Here is a 23,807-nt window from a genome sequence, read left to right as displayed (position 1 = left end):
GGACACGGGGGTCGTCCCTCAGTTACTAAAAACAACAGACATAGCCCCACTCCACAAAGGGGGCAGTAAAGCAACAGCAAAGAACTACAGACCAATAGCACTAACATCCCATATCATAAAAATCTTTGAAAGGGTCCTAAGAAGGAAGATCACCACCCATCTAGAAACCCATCAGTTACACAACCCAGGGCAACATGGGTTTAAAACAGGTCGCTCCTGTCTGTCTCAACTATTGGATCACTACGACAAGGTCCTAAATGCACTAGAAGACAAAAAGAATGCAGATGTAATATATACAGACTTTGCAAAAGCCTTCGACAAGTGTGACCATGGCGTAATAGCGCACAAAATGCGTGCTAAAGGAATAACAGGAAAAGTCGGTCGATAGATCTATAATTTCCTCACTAACAGAACACAGAGAGTAGTCGTCAACAGAGTAAAGTCCGAGGCAGCTACGGTGAAAAGCTCTATTCCACAAGGCACAGTACTCGCTCCCATCTTGTTCCTCATCCTCATATCCGACATAGGCAAGGATGTCAGCCACAGCACCGTGTCTTCCTTTGCAGATGACACCCGAATCTGCATGACAGTGTATTCCATTGCAGACACTGCAAGGCTGCAGGCGGACATCAACCAAATCTTTCAGTGGGCTGCAGAAAACAATATGAAGTTCAACGATGAGAAATTTCAATTACTCAGATATGGTAAACGTGAGGAAATTAAATCTTCATCAGATTAAAAAACAAGTTCTGGCCACAAAATAGAGCGAAACACCAACGTCAAAGATTTGGGAGTGATTATGTCGGAGGATCTCACCTTCAAGGACCATAACATTGTATCAATCGCATCTGCTAGAAAAATGACAGGATGGATAATGAGAACCTTCAAAACTAGGGAGGCAAAGCCCATGATGACACTCTTCAGGTCACTTGTTCTATCTAGGCTGGAATATTGCTGCACACTAACAGCACCTTTCAAGGCAGGTGAAATTGCCGACCTAGAAAATGTACAGAGAACTTTCACGGCCCACATAACGGAGATAAAACACATCAATTACTGGGAGCGCTTGAGGTTCCTAAACCTGTATTCCCTGGAACGCAGGAGGGAGAGATATATGATTATATACACCTGGAAAATCCTAGAGGGACTAGTACCGAACTTGCACACGAAAATCACTCACTACGAAAGCAAAAGACTTGGCAGACGATGCAACATCCCCCCAATGAAAAGGAGGGGTGTCACTAGCACGTTAAGAGACCATACAATAAGTGTTAGGGGCCCGAGACTGTTCAACTGCCTCCCAGCACACATAAGGGGGATTAGCAACAGACCCCTGGCAGTCTTCCAGCTGGCACTGGACAAGCACCTAAAGTCAGTTCCTGATCAGCCGGGCTGTGGCTCATATGTTGGTTTGCATGCAGCCAGCAGCAACAGCCTGGTTGATCAGGCTCTGATCCACCAGGAAGCCTGGTCACAGACCGGGCCGCGGGGGCGTTGACCCCCAGAACTCTCTCCAGGTAAACTCCAGGTATAGTATGTCATAAGCTGGTTAATATGGTACATATGATTTGATTTTTTCTTCCCAGGCATACGTACTAAATAATTTATATCACTAAGCTTTTTCACTACTTCCAGGGGACCATCATACCTGGCTTGTAGAGCATGACCTGGTACTAATTTCTGAGCCATAACCTTATCTCCTGCTTTAAAAGAGTGAGAGATAGCACAGTTGTCATAATGTTGCTTCATTCTAGCTTTGGCTGTAACTAGGTTTTTCGAAGCTACCTTTCTAGCAGCTGTCAAATGTTGCTGCATTAATGAATTTGGTGTGCTCAACGATGGATTTGATTTTTCTGTCCACATGTCTTTTAACACTGCTAGAGGCCCACGCACTTGGTGTCCAAATATTAACTCAAACGGACTAAACCCGAGACTTTCTTGCTAAATTTTTCTCATAGCGAACAGAAGAAAAGGTATACCTACATCCCAGTCTCTAGAAAAATGTTCACAATAAGCTCTCATCATGGACTTCAATGTCTGATGAAATCTCTCTAGAGCACCTTGTGACTGTGAATGATAACTGGTTGAAAGTACTGACTTTATTCCTAGGTGGGATAATGCTTCTTGAAAGATCTTGGAAGTGAAGTTAGATCCCTAATCTGATTGTATCTCTCAAGGCAATACAACCTGGGAGAAAAATTTCATCAGCACTCACAACAGCACGTGCATTAATTTTTCTCGTAGGAATAGCTTTGGGATAGTGTGTTGCAGTGTCCATAATAGTAAATAAGTATTAGTTCCCAGTTTGGTTCTAGGCAAAGGACCAACACAATCAATAATAAGATGTGAGAATGGTTCACCATCCATGGTGATAGGAATGAGAGGTGCAGGTGGAGGGGTGTGTGCTGTCTTGCCTGTCACTTGACAGATGTGGCAACATCGCACATGATCAGCTACTGTTTCCTTCATTTTTGGCCAAGTAAAATGTGTTGCCAGTTTACCTAGTGTTTTCTTGACACCCAAATGTCCTCCAATGGGACTATTGTGAGCAAAATCAATGGCTTGTTCACGAAATGTAACTGGTAACACTACGAGATGCTTGACTGTGGTGGAAACTCTATCAGCTGACAACTTACATATATTTTTCTCCATCAGTACACCGTTACCATAACAGTAACAATTATTGAGATCATTTGCTTCACTCTCAGTAACTGCTATACCTCTCAGTCGTTCCAGTGACTGATCAACAAACTGATCCTTGATTAAATCTTCATGAGTTAGAAATTTCAAGTCAGTTGTGTTCTGACTAAGTTGGTGATGGGGGGGGGTCAATGTTAATGATCCTGGGTGCAGAGCATCACTAAACAACATATTCAAGCCCAAATCATTGTCATCCACTAACTCAACAGGAGACAAGGATGGTTGTTTTATCTTTGACATAGCTCTAATAATTGCACTGAGAGGAAATAAAATAGGCTTCTCTCTACAAGCTTCGATGGCATAATTATCATCAGTGTTATTGTCAATCACAAGTGGTTCCTTACATATATCAGCATGAAGGATATTGTTCCCTATCAACAAGTCCAGCGACCTGATGGGAAATTCACAACTGGATATACCCACTGAAATATAACCAGTATAATAGCTTGTTTCAATGTAAACTTTGTGTAGAGGTACTTTTATAACAGCCCCACTATAGGCTTCTAACAATACATCTATCTTGGAATAGGTATCATCAGTTATGGACAGTACATCTTCTCTCAATACCGTGAGATAACTGCCAGTGTCTCTGAAAGTAATTATCTCAGTTAAATGTGATTCATCAAGTCCTACTTTACCTCTCGATAAGTAAGGACTCATCACTGAACGAATGTTTTTGTCAGATACACTTTCTGATGCTAGTCATCTATTCTGAGTAATATTATCTAAAACAGTGGGATCAGAGGTATTACTAGGATTTTGGTGCCTTTGTTGCATGGAAGAGGACACGACCGCTTCTTGTATCTCTTTCTAACTTATAGCAATAATCTCTAGCATGTCCTTTTCTGTTTCAATAGGTTCATTTAACTTTCTTCTTTTCCGTATCAGATTTCTGTCTAGCCAGAGAGACAGATTCAGGATCGTGAGTTTTCCTGGTAAAGGTACGAGAAGTTACAGTAGCAGGTACATCAGGCTGGCACTGATCAGCTGATTTAGGTTGCCAACTTCTAGGACACTTTTTAGGTACCTTGTTTCTCTGTGTTTTAGTACCTTCAAGTTTGTGAGAAATCTCGTAATTGTGTGCTAATGCTGCAGTTTCCAGAATATCAGAGGCAGTATGATCAATCAGATATTCTTGTATATCAGCAGACATATAGTTGGTAGACTCTTCGTGAAGTAACAACTGAATCAGACTGTCAAAATTATTGCACTTCGCGGCTCTGCATCACCTCTCAAATGCAACTTTTTTCTCACAAGCAAACTCTACACAAGTTTGATCTTGTTGTCGGTGTAATGTACGAAATGCACGGTGATAACTTACAGGTAACAAGTTATATGTCTCTAGAATAGTTTCCTTGACAGTGTCATAACTAATGTACTTGGCAAATAGTAAAGCAGCTTGCTTGAACAATAAAATGACTGATAAGCTGAACAGCATTATAACAAGCAACAGCAACACAGAATCATGAACAAGGAGATAATATAACGACACTAAGTAGGGACCATCTGCAGATCCTCCACAAAAGTCACAGAACTCCCATACTACTGAATCTAAGTTCAGCATTAGAAAATCCCCGACTATGACTGTGCACAGATACCAGAACAAATTAGGTCAGAAGCTACAGCTCAGGACCTGAGTTTCTCAGAGTGTCTTTGACACACAACCTCAGTACAATGTCAAAAATCATTAAGTCTAGGCCATGCTCTGTGAACAAAGTTACACAAAACCAACAACAAGAAAGTGACAGAGATTATCTTCCAAGAAGGGCCAACAAGGGAGAGCTAGAGAGGGACGTCTTGTTGGAAGGCACGTCAAACAGACAAGAGCCAGCGCAGGCCAGACAGACTCTTCTCCAGGTGAGGTGTGATCACCCCACCCTGATCACATGACTCTCCATGGACTGCTGCTGCCCAGCAACACAGAAGCCGACAGCAAAAAGAGCGAAGCGATAAACAGAGTAGTTAGACAATGCTGTCAGCAACTTAACACTTGAACTATGATCACTGAATAATATATAAATGTTACATCCTACCTAATAATATAACTAAGTCAAATAATAATATAAAGCAATATATTTACAATTTAGCTAATATCGCAAATATAAGCAATTTAAAATTATATGAACAGGTAATATACATTATATACATTGCGACCCATTCTGGGGTTGCAATACCAACCTTGTGGTAAAAAGGGTGAGGTGAACTATTGAATTAAAAAAGGAGATAGGAGAAAAGTACGAGAGTGGAGTGCATATCTTGGAGTTGGAAAAATTATACAACAAACCCCACTCAACCATCTCTACTATCTTGTGCAACAAAAAGGTAATCAAGGTAGCTGTTGTTGCAAAAAAGGTACAAGTGTTGTTGAGAAATGGGATTACCAGTTAAACTTAAAGAGTTTGTACTTAACTTAGAAAGACAGCTCATCGCCTGCACAGCTGTCCCTACAGACGAGGTCTTGAGAAGCTGTCTAAGTCATCTCTCAACGGGCTGTAAAGATTTATAATTTGTAAGATTATAAGTTACCCTTAGGGGGTGTTATGTCAGCATATTTCATTCACTGATGGCTGAAAATTACATACTTGTTTGGACTCAAAAGTCCGCACCTCACTGCCGACTATAGGTTGATTACAAACTCCTTGCGACTCAAGAACTGCGCAGTCCCTCGTACTACAAGAAATTCGTAACCTACCTTGCTCTTGTAGCGTGAGCTATGGTGTTCTTCACACCTTCGACAGATATCGGTGACTTGATAGAAGCTGAAGTGTCCTTGGATGTCCACGTCTTCCATAGTCTAGGAAAACGCACACTGGTACACTATGTTCCACAAGATTTGTCTTTATTGTTCACAATCTTATCACTAAAGAAGCTGATCACACTTCTCTTAAGTGTTTATTGTGTTTTATGAGACACTTTGTTCACACTAACACACAGATCGTTCTTTGTTGGTTATCCTGGCGTCAGTGTCACTCTCAGTAGAGTCAAAAGTAATCTGAAGACGCCACAGCACCCCACGCTGTTACTCCCCTAGCACAAAGGAAAAGCTGACCTAGAACTTTTGCTTCCTTGCCACTTCCTCGATGAAGCAAAGCAGAATGTTTAAATCTTGCTGTCTTAAGCATAGACAACAATGTCCACTATCTTTACTATGGTAATAAAGTGGGAGCAGGATTTTCCTTAATTGTCTTGCTAAGGTAAGAGATGAACTGTCTTTTATTAAGCTACACTTTGCAACACAGGACTGCAAGGAGCAGCGGTCGCTTGACCACGTCGCATACTCATACTACATCTGGGGTCAATTACTCGCTGTAGCAGTAAACAAGATATTTGCCTCTTCTGAGAGGGCTGGGCCCCTCAGGGCTGAAAGGGGCTGAAAAGGGCTGAAGGGGGTTGATACCCCCCTCCTGGAGAAAATTTCTCCACAAGTGTGATTACAAAACAGAGATTGCAAATACTCAAAAATGTGGAGAGACTGTTGTTGGTGTGGATAAATGAAAACAATTATCAGGAGATAGTATTTCTCAGTCAATAATATGTGAAAAAGCAAGGCAGTTGCATGATGGTCTCATTAAGAAAATGCCTTCAAATTCTGCTGCTGTTGATGAATTTAAGTCCAGCAAAGGCTGGTATGAGAAATTTAAGAATTGTAGTGGCATACACAGTGTGATAAGGCATGGTGAGGCTGCCAGTTCTGACAAAAAAGCGGCTGAAAAATATGTGCAGGACTTTAAGGAGTACATAGACACTGAAAAATTAAAAACCCAACAAGCATTTAATTGTGATAAAACAGGCCTGTTTTGGAAGAAAATGCCAAACAGGACCTACATTACTCAGGAGGAAAAGGCACTCCCAGGACACAAGCCTATGAAAGACAGGCTAACTCTAATGTTGTGTAGTAATACTAGTGGAGATTGCAAAGTGAAGCCTTTACTCGTGTATCACTCTGAAACTCCTAAAGTGTTCAAGGAAAACAATATCTTCAAGACTAAATTGTGTGTCATGTGGAGAACAAACACTAAGGCATGGGTCACTAGAGACATGTTTACTGACTGGTTCTATGACATGTTTGGCCCCACTGTGAAGCAGTACCTCCTGGAAAATAAATTGGAACTCAAGTGCCTCCTGGTAATAGACAATGCTCCTGCTCATCCTCACGACTTGCAAGAACAAATTGTGGGGGAGTTGAGCTTCATAAAAGTGAAGTTTTTCCTCCTAATACCACTCTTCTCCTCCAGCCCATGGACCAGCAGGTCATTTCAAATTTCAAAAAACTGTATACCAAAGCATTGTTTCAAAAGTGCTTTGAAGTGACCTCAGACACAGAATTGACCCTATGAGAGTTCTGGAAAGATCACTTAAGTATCCTCAGTTGGGTAGGCTTGGGAGGGAGTGACTTGCAGGACTTTGATCTCTGCTTGGAGAAAATTGTGGCCACAATGTGTACAAGAGAGGGATTTTGAAGGGTTTGGGGCTGACCCTAAGGAGCATAATGCCAGTTGTGGAATCTATTTTGGCATTGGGGAAGTTCATTTGGTTTGAGATAAGTAGCGAGGATGTGGAAGCACTGGTGGAGGACGACGATGAAGAGCTAACCACTACAGAGCTGCAAGAGTTTCAGGCGCAACAGCAATGGGCCAAAGCACAGGGATTTCCTTTAGAAAAGGTGGAAGAGAGATGGAGGAAGTTGCCTTTGTCAAAAATTAAGGAAATGTGCACAATGTTCAGAAAGTTGCAAGTATTTATGGATGAATATTATCCTGACACAGCTGTTGCAAGCCGTATTGGCAACTTGTACAATGACACTCTTGTCGCCCATTTTATGGAAATCTTAAAGAGACACGAGAAACAGAGCTTTATGGACAGATATTTTGGGCCTCTGGGGTTCAGTGACTCTCAAGCTGGTCATAGAGGCATTAAAAACAAAGAAGGGAGGTAACCCCAGAAAAGGACTTGTTACCTGAAGTCTTTATGGAAGGGGCTTCCCCTTCAAAAACAATAGAACACCTGTATCCTCTGCCTTTCTACAATCTCATCAATCATGAACAATTCCACAATAAAGGTAAGTGCCATTTCAGTAATGTTTACTGTGCATGTATCATTGTTTTTTTGTGTATGGAAATGTATATTTCATGTAAAGAAAATTATTTTGTTTAATACTTTTGGGTATCTAGAACAGATTAATTGGATTTCCATTATTTCTTAGGGCATAATTAATTTTGTTAAAGGCTAAATCGGTTAAAGCCTCGGTCTCTGGAATGAATTAAAGGCATTAACTGAGGGTCCACTGTATTATATCAAGGTGGCCCTGACTGGTTGCTACCAATATTATATCAAGATGGCCCTGTCTGGTTGCTGTCAACATATTATATCAAGGTGGCCCTGACTGATTGCTACCAACATATTATATCAAGGTTGTCCTGACTGGTTGCTACCAACATATTATATCAAGGTGGTCCTGACTGGTTGCTACCAACATATTATATCAAGGTGTTCCTGACTGGTTGCTACCAACATATTATATCAAGGTGGTCCTGACTGGTTGCTACCAACATATTACATCAAGGTGGTCCTGGCTGGTTGCTACCAACATATTATATCAAGGTGATCCTGACTGGTTGCTACCAACATATTATATCAAGGTGTTCCTGACTGGTTGCTACCAACATATTACATCAAGGTGGTCCTGGCTGGTTGCTACCAACATATTATATCAAGGTGATCCTGACTGGTTGCTACCAACATATTATATCAAGGTGTTCCTGACTGGTTGCTACCAACATATTACATCAAGGTGGTCCTGGCTGGTTGCTACCAACATATTATATCAAGGTGATCCTGACTGGTTGCTACCAACATATTATATCAAGGTGTTCCTGACTGGTTGCTACCAACATATTATATCAAGGTGATCCTGACTGGTTGCTACCAACATATTATATCAAGGTGTTCCTGACTGGTTGCTACCAACATATTATATCAAGGTGGCCCTGGCTGGTTGCTACCAACATATTACATCAAGGTGGCCCTGACTGATTGCTACCAACATATTATATCAAGGTGGTCCTGACTGGTTGCTACCAACATATTATATCAAGGTGGTCCTGACTGGTTACTACCAACATATTATATCAAGGTGGCTCTGACTGGTTGCTACCAACATATTATATCAAGGTGGTCCTGACTGGTTACTACCAACATATTATATCAAGGTGGCCCTGACTGATTGCTACCAACATATTATATCAAGGTGGTCCTGACTGGTTACTACCAACATATTATATCAAGGTGGTCCTGACTGGTTACTACCAACATATTATATCAAGGTGGCCCTGACTGGTTGCTACCAATGTATTATATCAAGGTGGCCCTGACTGGTTGCTACCAACATATTATATCAAGGTGGTCCTGACTGGTTACTACCAACATATTACATCAAGGTGACCCTGACTGGTTGCTACCAACATATTCAGATCAAACTGGTCAGGGTGAATTACACTATGAGGATTACCTGTTTCTTCAAGTTTGAATTTCATAATGCTTTCGTATACTTGCTTATGTCTATGCAAAATATATATTTTTTTTGTAAATACCTATTATTAATTTCCAGTATTTTACTTTACTAATGTAGTGATTATTTAAAATGTCAACTTTTCTTTAATATATATTTTATCTTTCTACTTCAGAGATGTACAAAAACAAGAATATTCAAGATGTATAAGATAGCAACATAATGATGGTAATGTATGAAGAACTATATGCATTGTGTTGCATTTATCCTAACCCACCAACACTGTGAATTATGTGTGTTGTACTGTATTTATCCTGACCTGCCAACACTGTGAATTATGTGTGTTGTACTGTATTTATCCTGACCTGCCAACACTGTGAACTATGTGCATTGTGTTGCATTTATCCTAACCCACCAACACTGTGAATTATGTGTGTTGTACTGTATTTATCCTGACCTGCCAACAATGTGAACTATGAGTGTTGTGTTGCATTTAGCCTGACCTGTCAACAATGTGAACTATGAGTGTTGTGTTGCATTTAGCCTGACCTGTCAACAATGTGAACTATGTGTGTTGTGTTGCATTTATCCTGACCTGCCAACAATGTGAACTATGTGTGTTGTGTTGCATTTATCCTGACCTGCCAACAATGTGAACTATGAGTGTTGTGTTGCATTTATCCTGACCTGTCAACAATGTGAACTATGAGTGTTGTGTTGCATTTAGCCTGACCTGTCAACAATGTGAACTATGAGTGTTGTGTTGCATTTAGCCTGACCTGTCAACAATGTGAACTATGAGTGTTGTGTTGCATTTAGCCTGACCTGTCAACACTGCAGCAGTTTACTGATCTTGTCAATGTCTAGTGCAGTTTTAGAATGATCTTTAGCAGTTGTAAATTCATGAAGACCTTCCTGCTTCCTACAATGGATAAAGTCAGATTGTTTAGTTTATTTTAGCCTCCAGTGAAAGTTAGCTTCTTTAGTAGATTGTAATAAGGGAATAGATAACTATGCTAAGATGAAGCTAAGATGTTGTAGTTCATTCAAACACTTTTAATATTCTTTGGTTTTACTTTTGAAATATTAAATAAATAAATATGCTGGTAAAGACTGGTCACTATCAACATGCAGAACAAGATGGCCGAGGTTGATCACTACCAACATACAGATGATGATTGCCAATGTTGATCAATACCAGTGATCCACTAATCCAGATTCACTGTGATTGTCCGGATTGACCGGATTTCATCCAATGATCAGATTCAAATGACCTCGTTGATAACAAAGTATTCTCTGAATGGTTTCATTAACTGACGGGGCTTAATGTGCCCACGTCAAACACCCAAACAGTAACTACAACAAAAAGATACAACACAGATTCAGAGAACTACTGTTAAGGTGATTATTGGTAAAAATATACAGTGATCCACAAACCTGATTCTTCTGGATTCAGGTGGATTCAAATGTTTTTTGTTGGAAATAAAGTCAAACTGGAAGATCTGTTAAAAAAATTAAATACTTCTAGAAATTATAGACTAGCCAGTTAGGAGAGTTGTCAAGTATTGCAAGATGACCACCACCATGAAGATCTATGTAGTCTGTAGAAAGGGTAAGGGACAAGAACATACCTGGATTGCTTGCAATCTCTGTGGTCAATGGTCTCATGGTATATGCAGGGATTTTAAACCAGTGACCACACTTGACATAAACTCAGAGAGATATTTTTGGGTCTGCCCAAATGAGATACACTTGCATGAGAAAATTACATCAATATTAAAAGACAAGAACACCAATAAAAGATCCTACATGAAAGACATGTCAGCATGGTATGACAGCTGAGAAAATATGATGGGTGGTAGGGAAGGGGCTGTCTTGGGCAGTGCTCCTGATGGTGCTAGTGCTGTCCTGGAGGACAGTACAGAGGGTGCTAGTGTTGTCCTGGAGAACAGTGCTGAGGGTGCTAGTGTAGTCCTGGAGGACAGTGCTTATGTGGTTGCTTGTGATATCCTGGAGGACAGTGAAGACAATGTTAGTCAGACCACAGAAGTTCAAAATAGAGATACAGCTCGAGAGGGACCAAAAGGGGTGATGCCTCAGGGAATAGTGTCGACACACTACCAGCAAAACCTGGTGGAAGCACTGATATCCATACAGGGGTAAAAGGGAGGAAACAGGAAAAATAAATGTGCAACCAGCAAATGTAGCTACAAAAAATCCTAGAAAACAGAATTACAATATATGTATTGGGTATCTGCAGGCATGGTATATCTGGTAAAACAGGAGGGACATGCACATTTAACCATCACAAAAAATGTCACAACCACATGACAACAGGAGAGTGCAACTTCCCTCCTGTAACTTACTTCACCCAGAAATGTGTCACTCATCAATCCATTAAAGAAAATGCTGCAATGCATACTGCCAGGCACATCTAAAGGGGACTAGATGACACAGACAAGCCAGACTATGGGAAACAAAAGAGGGGAGCCACAACCTCTCCAGGGACATAGGTTTTTTTAGGACCAGGAGGGAAAAAAGACTGACAAGAAATGACAATAATCCTACACCAACTGAAAACACTTCTCGAGCAGAGGCATAGACATTGGCCTCTACTCCAGAACAACAGATATTAGAGCCAGAAAATAAAAAAAAACTAAATTCCACCAATATAACGACATTTGTCTTTGCAAACATATAAAACCTAAAGCCGCCAAAAAACAAGAAAATTCCTTACAACAAGGGACTGCTGACAGAATCAAATGCAATGTGTGCAGCATTCATAGAGACTCACATAAAGGATCATTATGACAATGAAATATGGAATGCAGGTTATAACCTATTCTGAAGTGACAGACTAAACAGGCAACAAAGGAGGGTTGGTCTGTGTTGTCAAAGGCCATGTCTATAAGCCTGTTTTGGCACCTCTCTGTAATGAGATGTCGAATCAAGCTCTGGTCTAGTTGTCCTTAGACAAATGTCATTTTACTATGGGGATTACCATTAGGAGACTGATCTGACTAAATGAAATGTGTTCTTTATTACAAAAGAATTCATATAAAACTTAGTATAGGATACAAAGTTCGCTCTCTTGCAGTGTAATACATAAAGGTATACTTAATGCAGAAAACAGTGAACATACGACTTATTCGTAAACGTTTCTGTACAATGCTTATACTTAATGATATGAATCTTATACAAAAATATATTTACCAGGAAGTTCCGAAATGTATAAAATGAAACTATCATCTCAATAAAGACAGATTCGTATTAGATACTAGTCGAGACTATATATAAATTAACATAATGCACAACAATTGTTAAAGCCAGAAGTCTTCGTTAAAGTACAAATAGACCGAAATCTTAACTAATAACAAGCTCTCACTGAGTCAAAGATAAGTAGAGGATGTTACCAACCATACCAGGGAGCATTAGAATAGCTTTCTTAAAGCATAAACAGGTTCCAGTTTAATACAATTACTGATTACAGCGGTCTAAATATTGCACATCAATGGGATCCAAACTTTGTCTGAGACTAAGGAGTATTCGAGAATGGGGAATTGTATTAAATACTGAGCACCTGAATCTGCTCAGAAGAGAGTGTATGAACCTACTCTGAGTGAGTGCTGTGAACTTACTCAGTGTTGTGAACATACTCTGCTCTGTACTCACCTATTTGTGGTTGCAGGGGTCGAGTCTTAGCTCCTGGCCCCGCCTCTTCACCGGTTGCTACTGGGCCCTCTCTCTCCCCGCTCCATGAGCTTTATCTAACCTCGTCTTAAAACTGTGTATGGTTCCTGCCTCCACTACGTCATTTTCTAGGCTATTCCACTGCCTTACAACTCTATGACTGAAGAAATACTTCCTAATATCTCTCTGACTCATTTGTGTCTTCAACTTCCAATTGTGGCCTCTTGTTTCTGTGTCCCCTCCCTGGAACATCCTGTCTTTGTCCACCTTGTCTATTCCACGCAGTATTTTATATGTTGTTATCATGTCTTCCCTGACCCTCCTGTCCTCCAGTGTTGTCAGGCCGATTTCCCTTAATCTTTCTTCATAGGACATTCCCCTTAGCTCTGGAACTAACCTTGTCGCAAACCTTTGTACTTTCTCTAGTTTCTTGACGTGCTTTATCAAGTGCGGGTTCCAAACAGGTGCTGCATACTCCAGTATGGGCCTGACATACATGGTGTACAGTGTCTTGAACGATTCCTTAGTAAGGTATCGGAATGCTGTTCTCAGGTTTGCCAGGCGCCCATATGCTGCAGCAGTTATCTGGTTGATGTGTGCTTCCGGAGACATGCTCGGTGTTATACTCACCCCAAGATCTTTCTCCTTGAGTGAGGTTTGCAGTCTTTGGCCACCTAGCCTATACTCGGTCTGTGGTCTTCTGTGTCCTTCCCCTATCTTCATGACTTTGCATTTGGCAGGATTAAATTCGAGAAACCATTTGCTGGACCAGGTGTCCAGTCTGTCCAGGTCTCTTTGAAGTCCTGCCTGGTCCTCATCAGATTTAATTCTCCTCATTAACTTCACATCATCTGCAAACAGGGACACTTCTGAGTCTAACCCTTCCATCATGTCGTTCACATATACCAAAAATAGCACTGGTCCTAGGACCGACCCCTGTGGGACCCCGCTCATCACAGGTGCCCACTTACGTACCATGACTCGTTGTTGTCTCCCTGTCAGGTATTCTCTGATCCATTGCAGTGCCCTTCCTGTTATATGCGCCTGATGCTCTAGCTTCTGCACTAATCTCTTGTGAGGAACTGTGTCAAAGGCCTTCTTGCAGTCCAAGAAGATGCAATCAACCCAACCCTCTCTCTCGTGTCTTACTTCTGTTATTTTATCATAAAACTCCAGAAGGTTTGTGACACAGGATTTGCCTTCCATGAATCCGTGCTGGTTGGCATTTATACTCTTGTTCCGTTCCAGGTGCTCCACCACTCTCCTCCTGATAATCTTCTCCATAATTTTGCATACTATACACGTCAATGACACAGGTCTATAGTTTAGTGCCTCTTTTCTGTCTCCTTTTTTAAAAATGGGAACTACATTTGCCGTCTTCCATACCTCAGGTAGTTGCCCAGTTTCCAGGGACGTGTTGAAGATTGTGGTAAGTGGCACGCACAACATATCTGCTCCCTCTCTAAGGACCCACGGGGAGATGTTGTCCGGTCCCATTGCCTTTGAGGTATCGATGTCCCTTAGCAGTTTCTTCACCTCCTCCTCATCTGTATGTATGTCGTCCAACACTTGTTGGTGTATTCCTTGCTGGTGTCCCCATCTGGTCTGTCCCCCCAGAGTCCTTCCTGTCTCTACTGTAAATACTTCCTTAAATCTCATGTTGAGCTCCTCACATACCTCTTGATCGTTTCTTGTGAGTTCTCCACCTTCTTTCCTCAGCCTTATCACCTGGTCCTTGACTGTTGTCTTCCTCCTAATGTGGCTATACAGCAGTTTCGGGTCAGATTTGACTTTCGATGCTATGTCGTTTTCATATTGTCGCTGGGCCTCCCTCCTTATCTGTGCATACTCGTTTCTGGCTCTTCTACTAATCTCCTTGTTTTCCTGGGTCCTATGCCTCCTGTACCTTTTCCATTCTCTGTTGCACTTAGTTTTTTCCTCCCTACACCTTCGGGTAAACCAAGGACTCGTTTTGGTCTTCCTATTATTTCTGTTTCCCTTGGGAACAAAACTTTCCTCTGCCTCCTTGCACTTCGTTGCCACATATTCCATCATCTCGTTTACTGATTTTCCTACCATTTCTCAGTCCCACTGAACCTCCTGCAGGAAGTTTCTCATACCTGTGTAGTCCCCCCTTTTATAGTTTGGCCTGACCCCTTCAGTTCCTCTTACCTTCTCCACTTGTAACTCTACTATATAATCAAAACTCAGAACCACATGATCGCTAGCTCCAAGGGGCCTCTCGTAAGTGATGTCCTCAATGTCTGAACTGCTCAGGGTGAACACAAGATCCAGTCTTGCTGGCTCATCCTCCCCTCTCTCTCTGGTTGTGTCCCTGACATGTTGATGCATGAGGTTTTCAAGTACCACATCCATCATCTTGGCTCTCCATGTTTCGGGACCCCCATGTGGCTGCAGGTTTTCCCAGTCGATCTCCCTGTGGTTGAAATCGCCCATTACCAGTAACTTTGCTCTGCTCGAGTGAGCTCTTCTTGCCACCTCAGCCAGTGTGTTCACCATCACCCTGTTGTTTTCTTCGTACTCCTCTCTTGGCCTTCTGCAGTTCTGTGGTGGGTTATACATCACTCCAATGACTACTTTATGTTCTCCGGACTGAATTGTACCTACAATGTAGTCTCTTTCTCCAATCATGTCCATGCCTTCCATTTCCTCAAATCCCCATCGGTGTTTTATGAACAGTGCAACCCCTCCTCACCCTCTACTCCTTCTATCTTTCCTCAGGATCTGATATCCCATTGGGAAGATTGTGTCTGTTATTGTCTCAGCGAGTTTTGTTTCTGTGACTGCTATGATGTCTGGGGATTTTTCACTGATTCTTTCGTTCCACTCCTCATGTTTATTCGTTATTCCATCCGCGTTTGTGTACCAAACTTTCAGTTTCTTTTCTATCATTGTGGTCATACAAGAATATTGGGGTTGGGGGAGCGAGAGCCTTGGTGGGGGCCTATATTGGGCTGTGGTGTAGGTGGGGTTTGTGATGATGGGGGTGGGGTCAAAATGCCCATAAGGGACAGCTGTTGGGGTGAGGTTTGTGATATGGAGGTTGGTGGCAGAGGGAACAGTGAGTGGGTTGTAGTATAGGTTGCTCAGTTGCGTTGGGAATGTCGTGGTTGGAGTCTTTTGGTGGGAGATTCTGTTTGGTGTGTTTGCCCTTCCTCCTGTGTCTGGGTCCTGCTCATCTTCGTCATTGCCTCTCGTTCCTCCTTGCGTCTCTGTACCCTCTCTTTCAGTGTAGTCCTTTCGTCTTGTGTTCTGTCGCGGTCGAGGTATACTCTCTGGTACCCCTGTTTGTCCCTCAGTCTTGCTTTCTCTTGCAGAATCCTGGTTCGAACTGATTCTTCCTTGAAAATTACTTTGACAGGCCGTATCCTTCCACTCGCAAACCACCCAATTCTCTGAAAATTTGTCACCTGGGTCACCTGTGTGTCTCTGTGTTAACCTACTCTGAATGAGTGCTGAGAACCTACTGACACAGCCCCACTCCACAAAGAGGACAGTAAAACAATAGCAAAGAACTACAGACCGATAGCACTAACATCCCATATCATTAAAATCTTTGAAAGGGTCATAAGAAGCAAGATCGCCACCCATCTAGATACCCATCAGTTACACAACCCAGGGCAACATGAGTTTAGAGCAGGTAGCTCCTGTCTGTCCCAGCTACTGGATCACTATGACAAGGTCCTAGATGCACTAGAAGACAAAATGAATGCAGATGCAATATACACAGACTTTGCAAAAGCCTTCGACAAGTGTGACCATGGCGTAATAGTGCACAAAATGCATGCTAAAGGAATAACAGGAAAAGTTCATAGATGGATCTATAATTTCCTCACAAACAGAACACAAAGAGTAGTAGTCAAGAGAGTAAAGTCAGAGGCGGTGACAGTGAAAAGCTCTGTTCCACAAGGCACAGTACTCACTCCCATCTTGTTTCTCATCCTCATATCTGACATAGATAAGGATGTCAGCCACAGTACCATGTCTTCCTTTGCAGATGACACCCGAATCTGCTGGCAGTGTCTTCCATTGCAGACACTGCAAGGCTCCAGGTAGACATCAATCAAATCTTTTAGTGCACTGCAGAAAACAATATGAAGTTCAATGATGAGAAATTTCAATTACTCCAATATAGTAAACATTAAGAAATTAAAAGTTCATTAGAGTATAACACAAATTCCAGCCACAAAATAAAGTGAAAAACTAACGTCAAAGTCCTGGGAGTGATCATGTCAGAGGATCTCACCTTCAAGGACCATAACATTGTATCAATCACATCTGCTAGGAAAATGACTGGATGGGGAATGAGAACCTTCAAAACTAGGGATGCCAAGCCCATGATGACACTCTTCACATCTCTTGTTTTATCTAGGCTGGAATATTGCTGCACACTAACAGCACCTTTCCAGGCAGGTGAAATTACTAACCTAAAAAATGTACAGTGAACCTTCACTGCACACCTGTACTCCCTGGAATGCAGGCGGGAGAGATACATGATTATACACGCCTGGAAAATCCTAGAGAGACTAGAACAAAACTTGCACACGAAAATCACTCTCTACAAAAGCAAAAGACTCGAGACATGATGCAACATCCACCCAATGAAAAGAAGGGGTGTCACTAGTGCATTAAGAGACAACACAATAAGTGTCAGGGGCCCAAGACTGTTCAACTGCTTTCCAGCAAGTACTTCACTGTATGAACTTTGACACATAGCCCTTAGGGTCCCTTCAATTCCTTCTCTCCCCTCACCTCTGATCCCCTCTCCACCTAGCTGTTTAGAGCCTCAGCACTATTTTCTACAATGCAGCACTCTGTGTGATAAAGAAGGAAGGTCTAAGAAAGAGTGTATGTTTAACACAGGTTGGTTCCACAACTTTAAGTTGCATAATAAATTACATATTATCAAGTTTTCTGGTGAAAGTACTTCAGCTGATCATACAGCAGCAGGTAATTTCCATGCTGAATTGCGGGAAATTATTTTTGACGGTGACTATGAGCCACATCAAGTGTTTATTGCTGATGAGACAAGTGTTTTCTGGAAGAAAATGCAAACAAGAACTTATATCAGTCACGAAGAGAAAAGTGCACTTGGCTTCAAGACAGCAAAGGATTGCTTCATCTTGCTCCTCTGCAGTAATGCATCAGGTGATTTCAGGTGAAAGCCTTTGGTTATTTACCACTCTAAGAATCATCGTGCTTTGAAAAGTGTAGATGAAAACACCTTACCAGTAATTTGGAGGTCAAACCTTTCAGCATGGACGACAGAGGAAATATTTATTGACTGGTTTAGGCATCACTTTATTCCTGAAGTCAAGTTTTACCTGCATAGCAAGAAGCTTCCATTCACGGATTTCTTCATTCTTGATAATTCCAATATTCATCTACAAGCTTTGTGGGATGTGACCCACACATGTAAAAGTTGTATTTTTACCTCCAAATGCAACATCTTTAATACAGCTACTGGATCAGAGAGTCATTAAGCCATTCAAGTGTAACTAAACACAAAAAGTTATGACAAAGCTAATTGCATCAATGGACTCTGACTCCAACCTGGCAGTACAAAGTTTCTGGAATAAATTTAACATTGCAGATGTCATCAGATTTTTATGATATGGGATGTAGTGTTATTGGTCTGTAGTTCTTTGTAATTCTTTGTGGAGTGGGGCTATGTCTGTTGTTTTTAGTGTGTGTAGGATGACCCCTGTGTCCATGCTCCCTCTCCATAAAATGCTGAAGGCACGCAGTAGGGGCTTTTTGTAATTATTGATGAACATGGAGTTCTACGAGTCTGGACCTGGAGCAGAGTGTATAGGCATGTCATTAATTGCCTCTTCAAAGTCTTGTGGAGTTAGAATAATATCCGAGATTTTTCGGAGGACCAAATTTTGGGTTTTGTTCATAAACCATTCATTTGGATTGTCGACCCTTAGTCTGGGCAGCAGCTGCCTTTCAAGACAGGTGAAATAGCTGACCTAGAAAATGTACAGAGAACCTTCATGGCGCACATATCGGAGATAAAACACCTCAATTGCTGGGAGCACTTGAAGTTCCTGAACCTGTACTCCCTGGAATGTAGGCGGGAAAGATGCACGGTTACATACACCTGGAAAATCCTAGAGGGACTAGTACCAAACTTGCTCATGAAAATCACTCTCTATGAAAGCAAAAGACTCAGCACACGATACAACATCCCCTAGTGAAAAGCAGGGGTGTCACTAGCATGTTAAGAGACATCACAATAAGTGTCATGGGCCAAAGACTGTTCAACTGCCTCCCATCATACAAAACGGGGATTACCAATAGACATCTGGCTGTCTTCAAGCAGGCACTGGACAAGCACCTAAAGTTGGTACTTGACCAGCCTGGCTATGGCTTGTACGTTGGATTGCATGTGGCCAGCATTAACAACCTGGTTGATCGGGCCCTGATCCACCATGAGGCCAGGTCACAGACCGAGCTGAGGGCATTAACTCGAGGAACTCTCTCCAGATCCAGACTAATGCGTGGTAAGCGGACGTCTGGTTTGTCACATGACTTTCAGCGAGACGACAGTACCTGAACTAGTAACCAGCACTCAGACTAGTAGTTTCCCACTACATGAAAATAACACTTACTATTATGAACTCCTAACAAACAATATACCACAATATTATCATTAACAATATTAGCATTAATATATATATATATATATATATATATATATATATATATATATATATATATATATATATATATATATATATATATATATATATATATATATATATATATATATATATATATATATATATGTATATATATATATTATTATATTATTTTTATTATCACACTGGCCGATTCCCACCAAGGCAGGGTGGCCCGAAAAAGAAAAACTTTCACCATCATTCACTCCATCACTGTCTTGCCAGAAGGGTGCTTTACACTACAGTTTTTAAACTGCAACATTAACACCCCTCCTTCAGAGTGCAGGCACTCTACTTCCCATCTCCAGGACTCAAGTCCGGCCTGCCAGTTTCCCTGAACCCCTTCATAAACGTTACTTTGCTCACACTCCAACAGCACGTCAAGTATTAAAAACCATTTGTCTCCATTCACTCCTACCAAACACGCTCACGCATGCCTGCTGGAAGTCCAAGCCCCTCGCACACAAAACCTCCTTTACCCCCTCCCTCCAACCTTTCCTAGGCCGACCCCTACCCCACCTTCCTTCCACTACAGACTGATACACTCTTGAAGTTATTCTGTTTTGCTCCATTCTCTCCACATGTCCGAACCACCTCAACAACCCTTCCTCAGAACTCTGGACAACAGTTTTAGTAATCCCGCACCTCCTCCTAAATTCAAAACTACGAATTCTCTGCATTATATTCACACCACACATTGCTCTCAGACATGACATCTCCACTGCCTCCAGCCTTCTCCTCGCTGCAACATTCATCACCCATGCTTCACACCCATATAAGAGCGTTGGTAAAACTATACTCTCATACATTCCCCTCTTTGCCTCCAAGGACAAAGTTCTTTGTCTCCAGAGACTCCTAAGTGCACCACTCACCCTTTTCCCCTCATCAATTCTATGATTCACCTCATCTTTCATACACCCATCTGCTGACACGTCCACTCCCAAATATCTGAATACATTCACCTCCTCGATACTCTCTCCCTCCAATCTGATATCCAATCTTTCATCACCTAATCTTTTTGTTATCCTCATAACCTTACTCTTTCCTGTATTCACTTTCAATTTTCTTCTTTTGCACACCCTACCAAATTCATCCACCAATCTCTGCAACTTCTCTTCAGAATCTCCCAAGAGCACAGTGTCATCAGCAAAGAGCAACTGTGACAACTCCCACTTTATGTGTGATTCTTTATCTTTTAACTCCAAGCCTCTTGCCAAGACCCTCGCATTTAACTTCTCTTACAACCCAATCTATAAATATATTAAACAACCACTGTGACATCACACATCCTTGTCTAAGGCCTACTTTTACTGGGAAATAATTTCCCTCTTTCCTACATACTCTAACTTGAGCCTCACTGCTTCACTGCTTTCAGTAACCTACCTCCTACACCATGCACCTGCAACATCTGCCATATTGACCCCCTATCCACCCTGTCATATGCCTTTTCCAAATCCATAAATGCCACAAAGACCTCTTTAGCCTTATCTAAATACTGTTCACTTATATGTTTCACTGTAAACACCTGGTCCACACACCCCCTACCTTTCCTAAAGCCTCCTTGTTCATCTGCTACCATATTCTCCGTCTTACTCTTAATTCTTTCAATAATAACTCTACCATACACTTTGCCAGGTATACTCAACAGACTTATCCCCCTATAATTTTTGCGCTCTCTTTTATCCCCTTTGCCTTTATACAAAGGAACTATGCATGCTCTCTGCCAATCCCTAGGTACCTTACCCTCTTCCATACATTTATTAAATAATTGCACCAACCACTCCAAAACTATATCCCCACCTGCTTTTAACATTTCTATCTTTATCCCATCAATCCCGGCTGCCTTACCCCCGTTCATTTTACCTACTGCCTCACGAACTTCCCCCACACTCACAACTGGCTCTTCATCACTCCTACAAGATGTTGTTCCTCCTTGCCCTATACACGAAATCACAGCTTCCCTATCTTCATCAACATTTAACAATTCCTCAAAATATTCCCTCCATCTTCCCAATACCTCTAACTCTCCATTTAATAACTCTCCTCTCCTATTTTTAACTGACAAATCCATTTGTTCTCTAGGCTTTCTTAACTTGTTAATCTCACTCCAAAACTTTTTCTTATTTTCAACAAAATTTGTTGATAACCTCTCACCCACTCTCTCATTTGCTCTCTTTTTACATTGCTTCACCACTCTCTTAACCTCTCTCTTTTTCTCCATATACTCTTCCCTCCTTACATCACTTCTACTTTGTAAAAACTTCTCATATGCTAACTTATTTATATATATATATATATATATATATATATATATATATATATATATATATATATATATATATATATATATATATATATATATATATATATATATATATATATATATATATATATATATATATATATATATATATATATATATATATATATATATATATATATATATATATATATATATATATATATGTATATATATATATATATATATATATATATATATATATATATATATATATATATATATATATATATATATATATATATATATATGTATATACATATATATATATATGTATATACATATATATATATATATATATATATATATATATATATATATATATATATATATATATATATATATATATATATATATATATATATATATATATATATATATATATATATATATATATATATATATAGATGGATATAAATATATATATATATATATATATATATATATATTTAATTATTTATATAGATAGATATAAATTAATATATATATATATATATATATATATATATATATATATATATATATATATATATATATAACTATATATATATATATGTATATATATATATATATATATATATATATATATATATATATATATGCAATAAGATCACAGTAAACAGGTGATTTCAAAATATGCAAAACAACCACTCTGAAAGAATAGAGAAATTCCAAGCGCTTTCGTGACTACTCACATTATCAAGGAACTATGAAAGTGAAGCATCCAAGGAAGCTATATAAGGGGTCGGCCAGCACCTCACTATCAGATCCCACAACTGTTAAACACGTGACGCGCGGCGAGCCAACTTGGATAGGTCCTTTGCAAAACTCACCCCCAAGCTATTTATTTGTCCAGTGTATTATTAAATTCTACCCAAATTCTATTAATTATAAATGGATCTAATTTATATAAACCAAAGGAAATATTCATATTATTGTCAAAACTGCTTTTTATGAAACAAGATTCAATTATATTCCTGTCGACCATGGACTTGCTTGATACTACTTTCTCAACTTTTTGAAAATCAATTGGATGGTTAAAATCTCTTACATGAATAAATAGAGCATTGGAATCTTGTCCAGTTCTAATGCTATATTTATGTTGTTTTAATCTTAGTTCGAGATTTTTACCAGTTTGACCGTAATAAACTTTATCGCAAATTTTACAAGGAATCTTATAGACACATCCATCAGCATTTTGGGGGGAATTCTTAATCAAAAGTTTTTTTACTGTATCAAGATTTTTGAATACAACTTTAATATTAAAAGTCTTAAGAAGAGAAGGCATATCAACCAAGTTTTCATGGTAAGGGAGAACCAACATATTTTTAGTTGAATAAGGCTGGTTGCCCTTTTTTGGATTATAAAAAGTGTTCCTAGCAACTTTAAAAGATTTATTAATTACATTTCTTGGGTATTTTAAATCATTACCTATTTCATAAATTTTGGATATTTCCTCATCTATGAACTCAGGACTACAAATTCGTAAAGCTCTCAAAAACATTGATGTCCACTATTATTCCTCGCATCAAGATAGAGTCAAACTGTCTGTTTTCTCATCAATGTTTTTGAGAGCTTTACGAATTTGTAGTCCTGAGTTCATAGATGAGGAAATATCCAAAATTTATGAAATAGGTAATGATTTAAAATACCCAAGAAATGTAATTAATAAATCTTTTAAAGTTGCTAGGAACGCTTTTTATAATCCAAAAAAGGGCAACCAGCCTTATTCAACTAAAAATATGTTGGTTCTCCCTTACCATGAAAACTTGGTTGATATGCCTTCTCTTCTTAAGACTTTTAATATTAAAGTTGTATTCAAAAATCTTGATACAGTAAAAAAACTTTTGATTAAGAATTCCCCCCAAAATGCTGATGGATGTGCCTATAAGATTCCTTGTAA

At 40.0% G+C, this 23,807-nt stretch overlaps 2 protein-coding genes across 4 annotated transcripts in view; one reads left to right on the top strand and one right to left on the bottom strand.

Annotated features, from left to right (window-relative positions):
* The window catches only part of LOC138850954 (tyrosine-protein phosphatase Lar-like), a 654,087-nt gene that overhangs the window by 246,813 nt on the left and 383,467 nt on the right, over nucleotides 1-23,807 (bottom strand). The gene's annotated exons all lie outside the window — the stretch shown is intronic.
* The window catches only part of LOC128705099 (phosphatidylinositol phosphatase PTPRQ-like), a 301,321-nt gene that overhangs the window by 254,593 nt on the left and 22,921 nt on the right, over nucleotides 1-23,807 (top strand). For both annotated transcript variants that reach the window (XR_011394592.1, XM_070104397.1), the window contains exon 5: nucleotides 9,384-9,436. Coding sequence is in view for 1 of the 2 variants with exons in the window: in XM_070104397.1 (XP_069960498.1) it covers nucleotides 9,384-9,418 (35 nt within the window). In the remaining variant the exon portion in view is untranslated. The remainder of the gene's footprint in view (nucleotides 1-9,383; nucleotides 9,437-23,807) is intronic.

Source organism: Cherax quadricarinatus, chromosome 91 (genome assembly GCF_038502225.1).
Source record: "Cherax quadricarinatus isolate ZL_2023a chromosome 91, ASM3850222v1, whole genome shotgun sequence".
Lineage (NCBI taxonomy): Eukaryota > Metazoa > Arthropoda > Malacostraca > Decapoda > Parastacidae > Cherax > Cherax quadricarinatus.
Note: the sequence above shows the minus strand (reverse complement) of the source record. Positions and strands in the feature narration are given on the sequence as shown.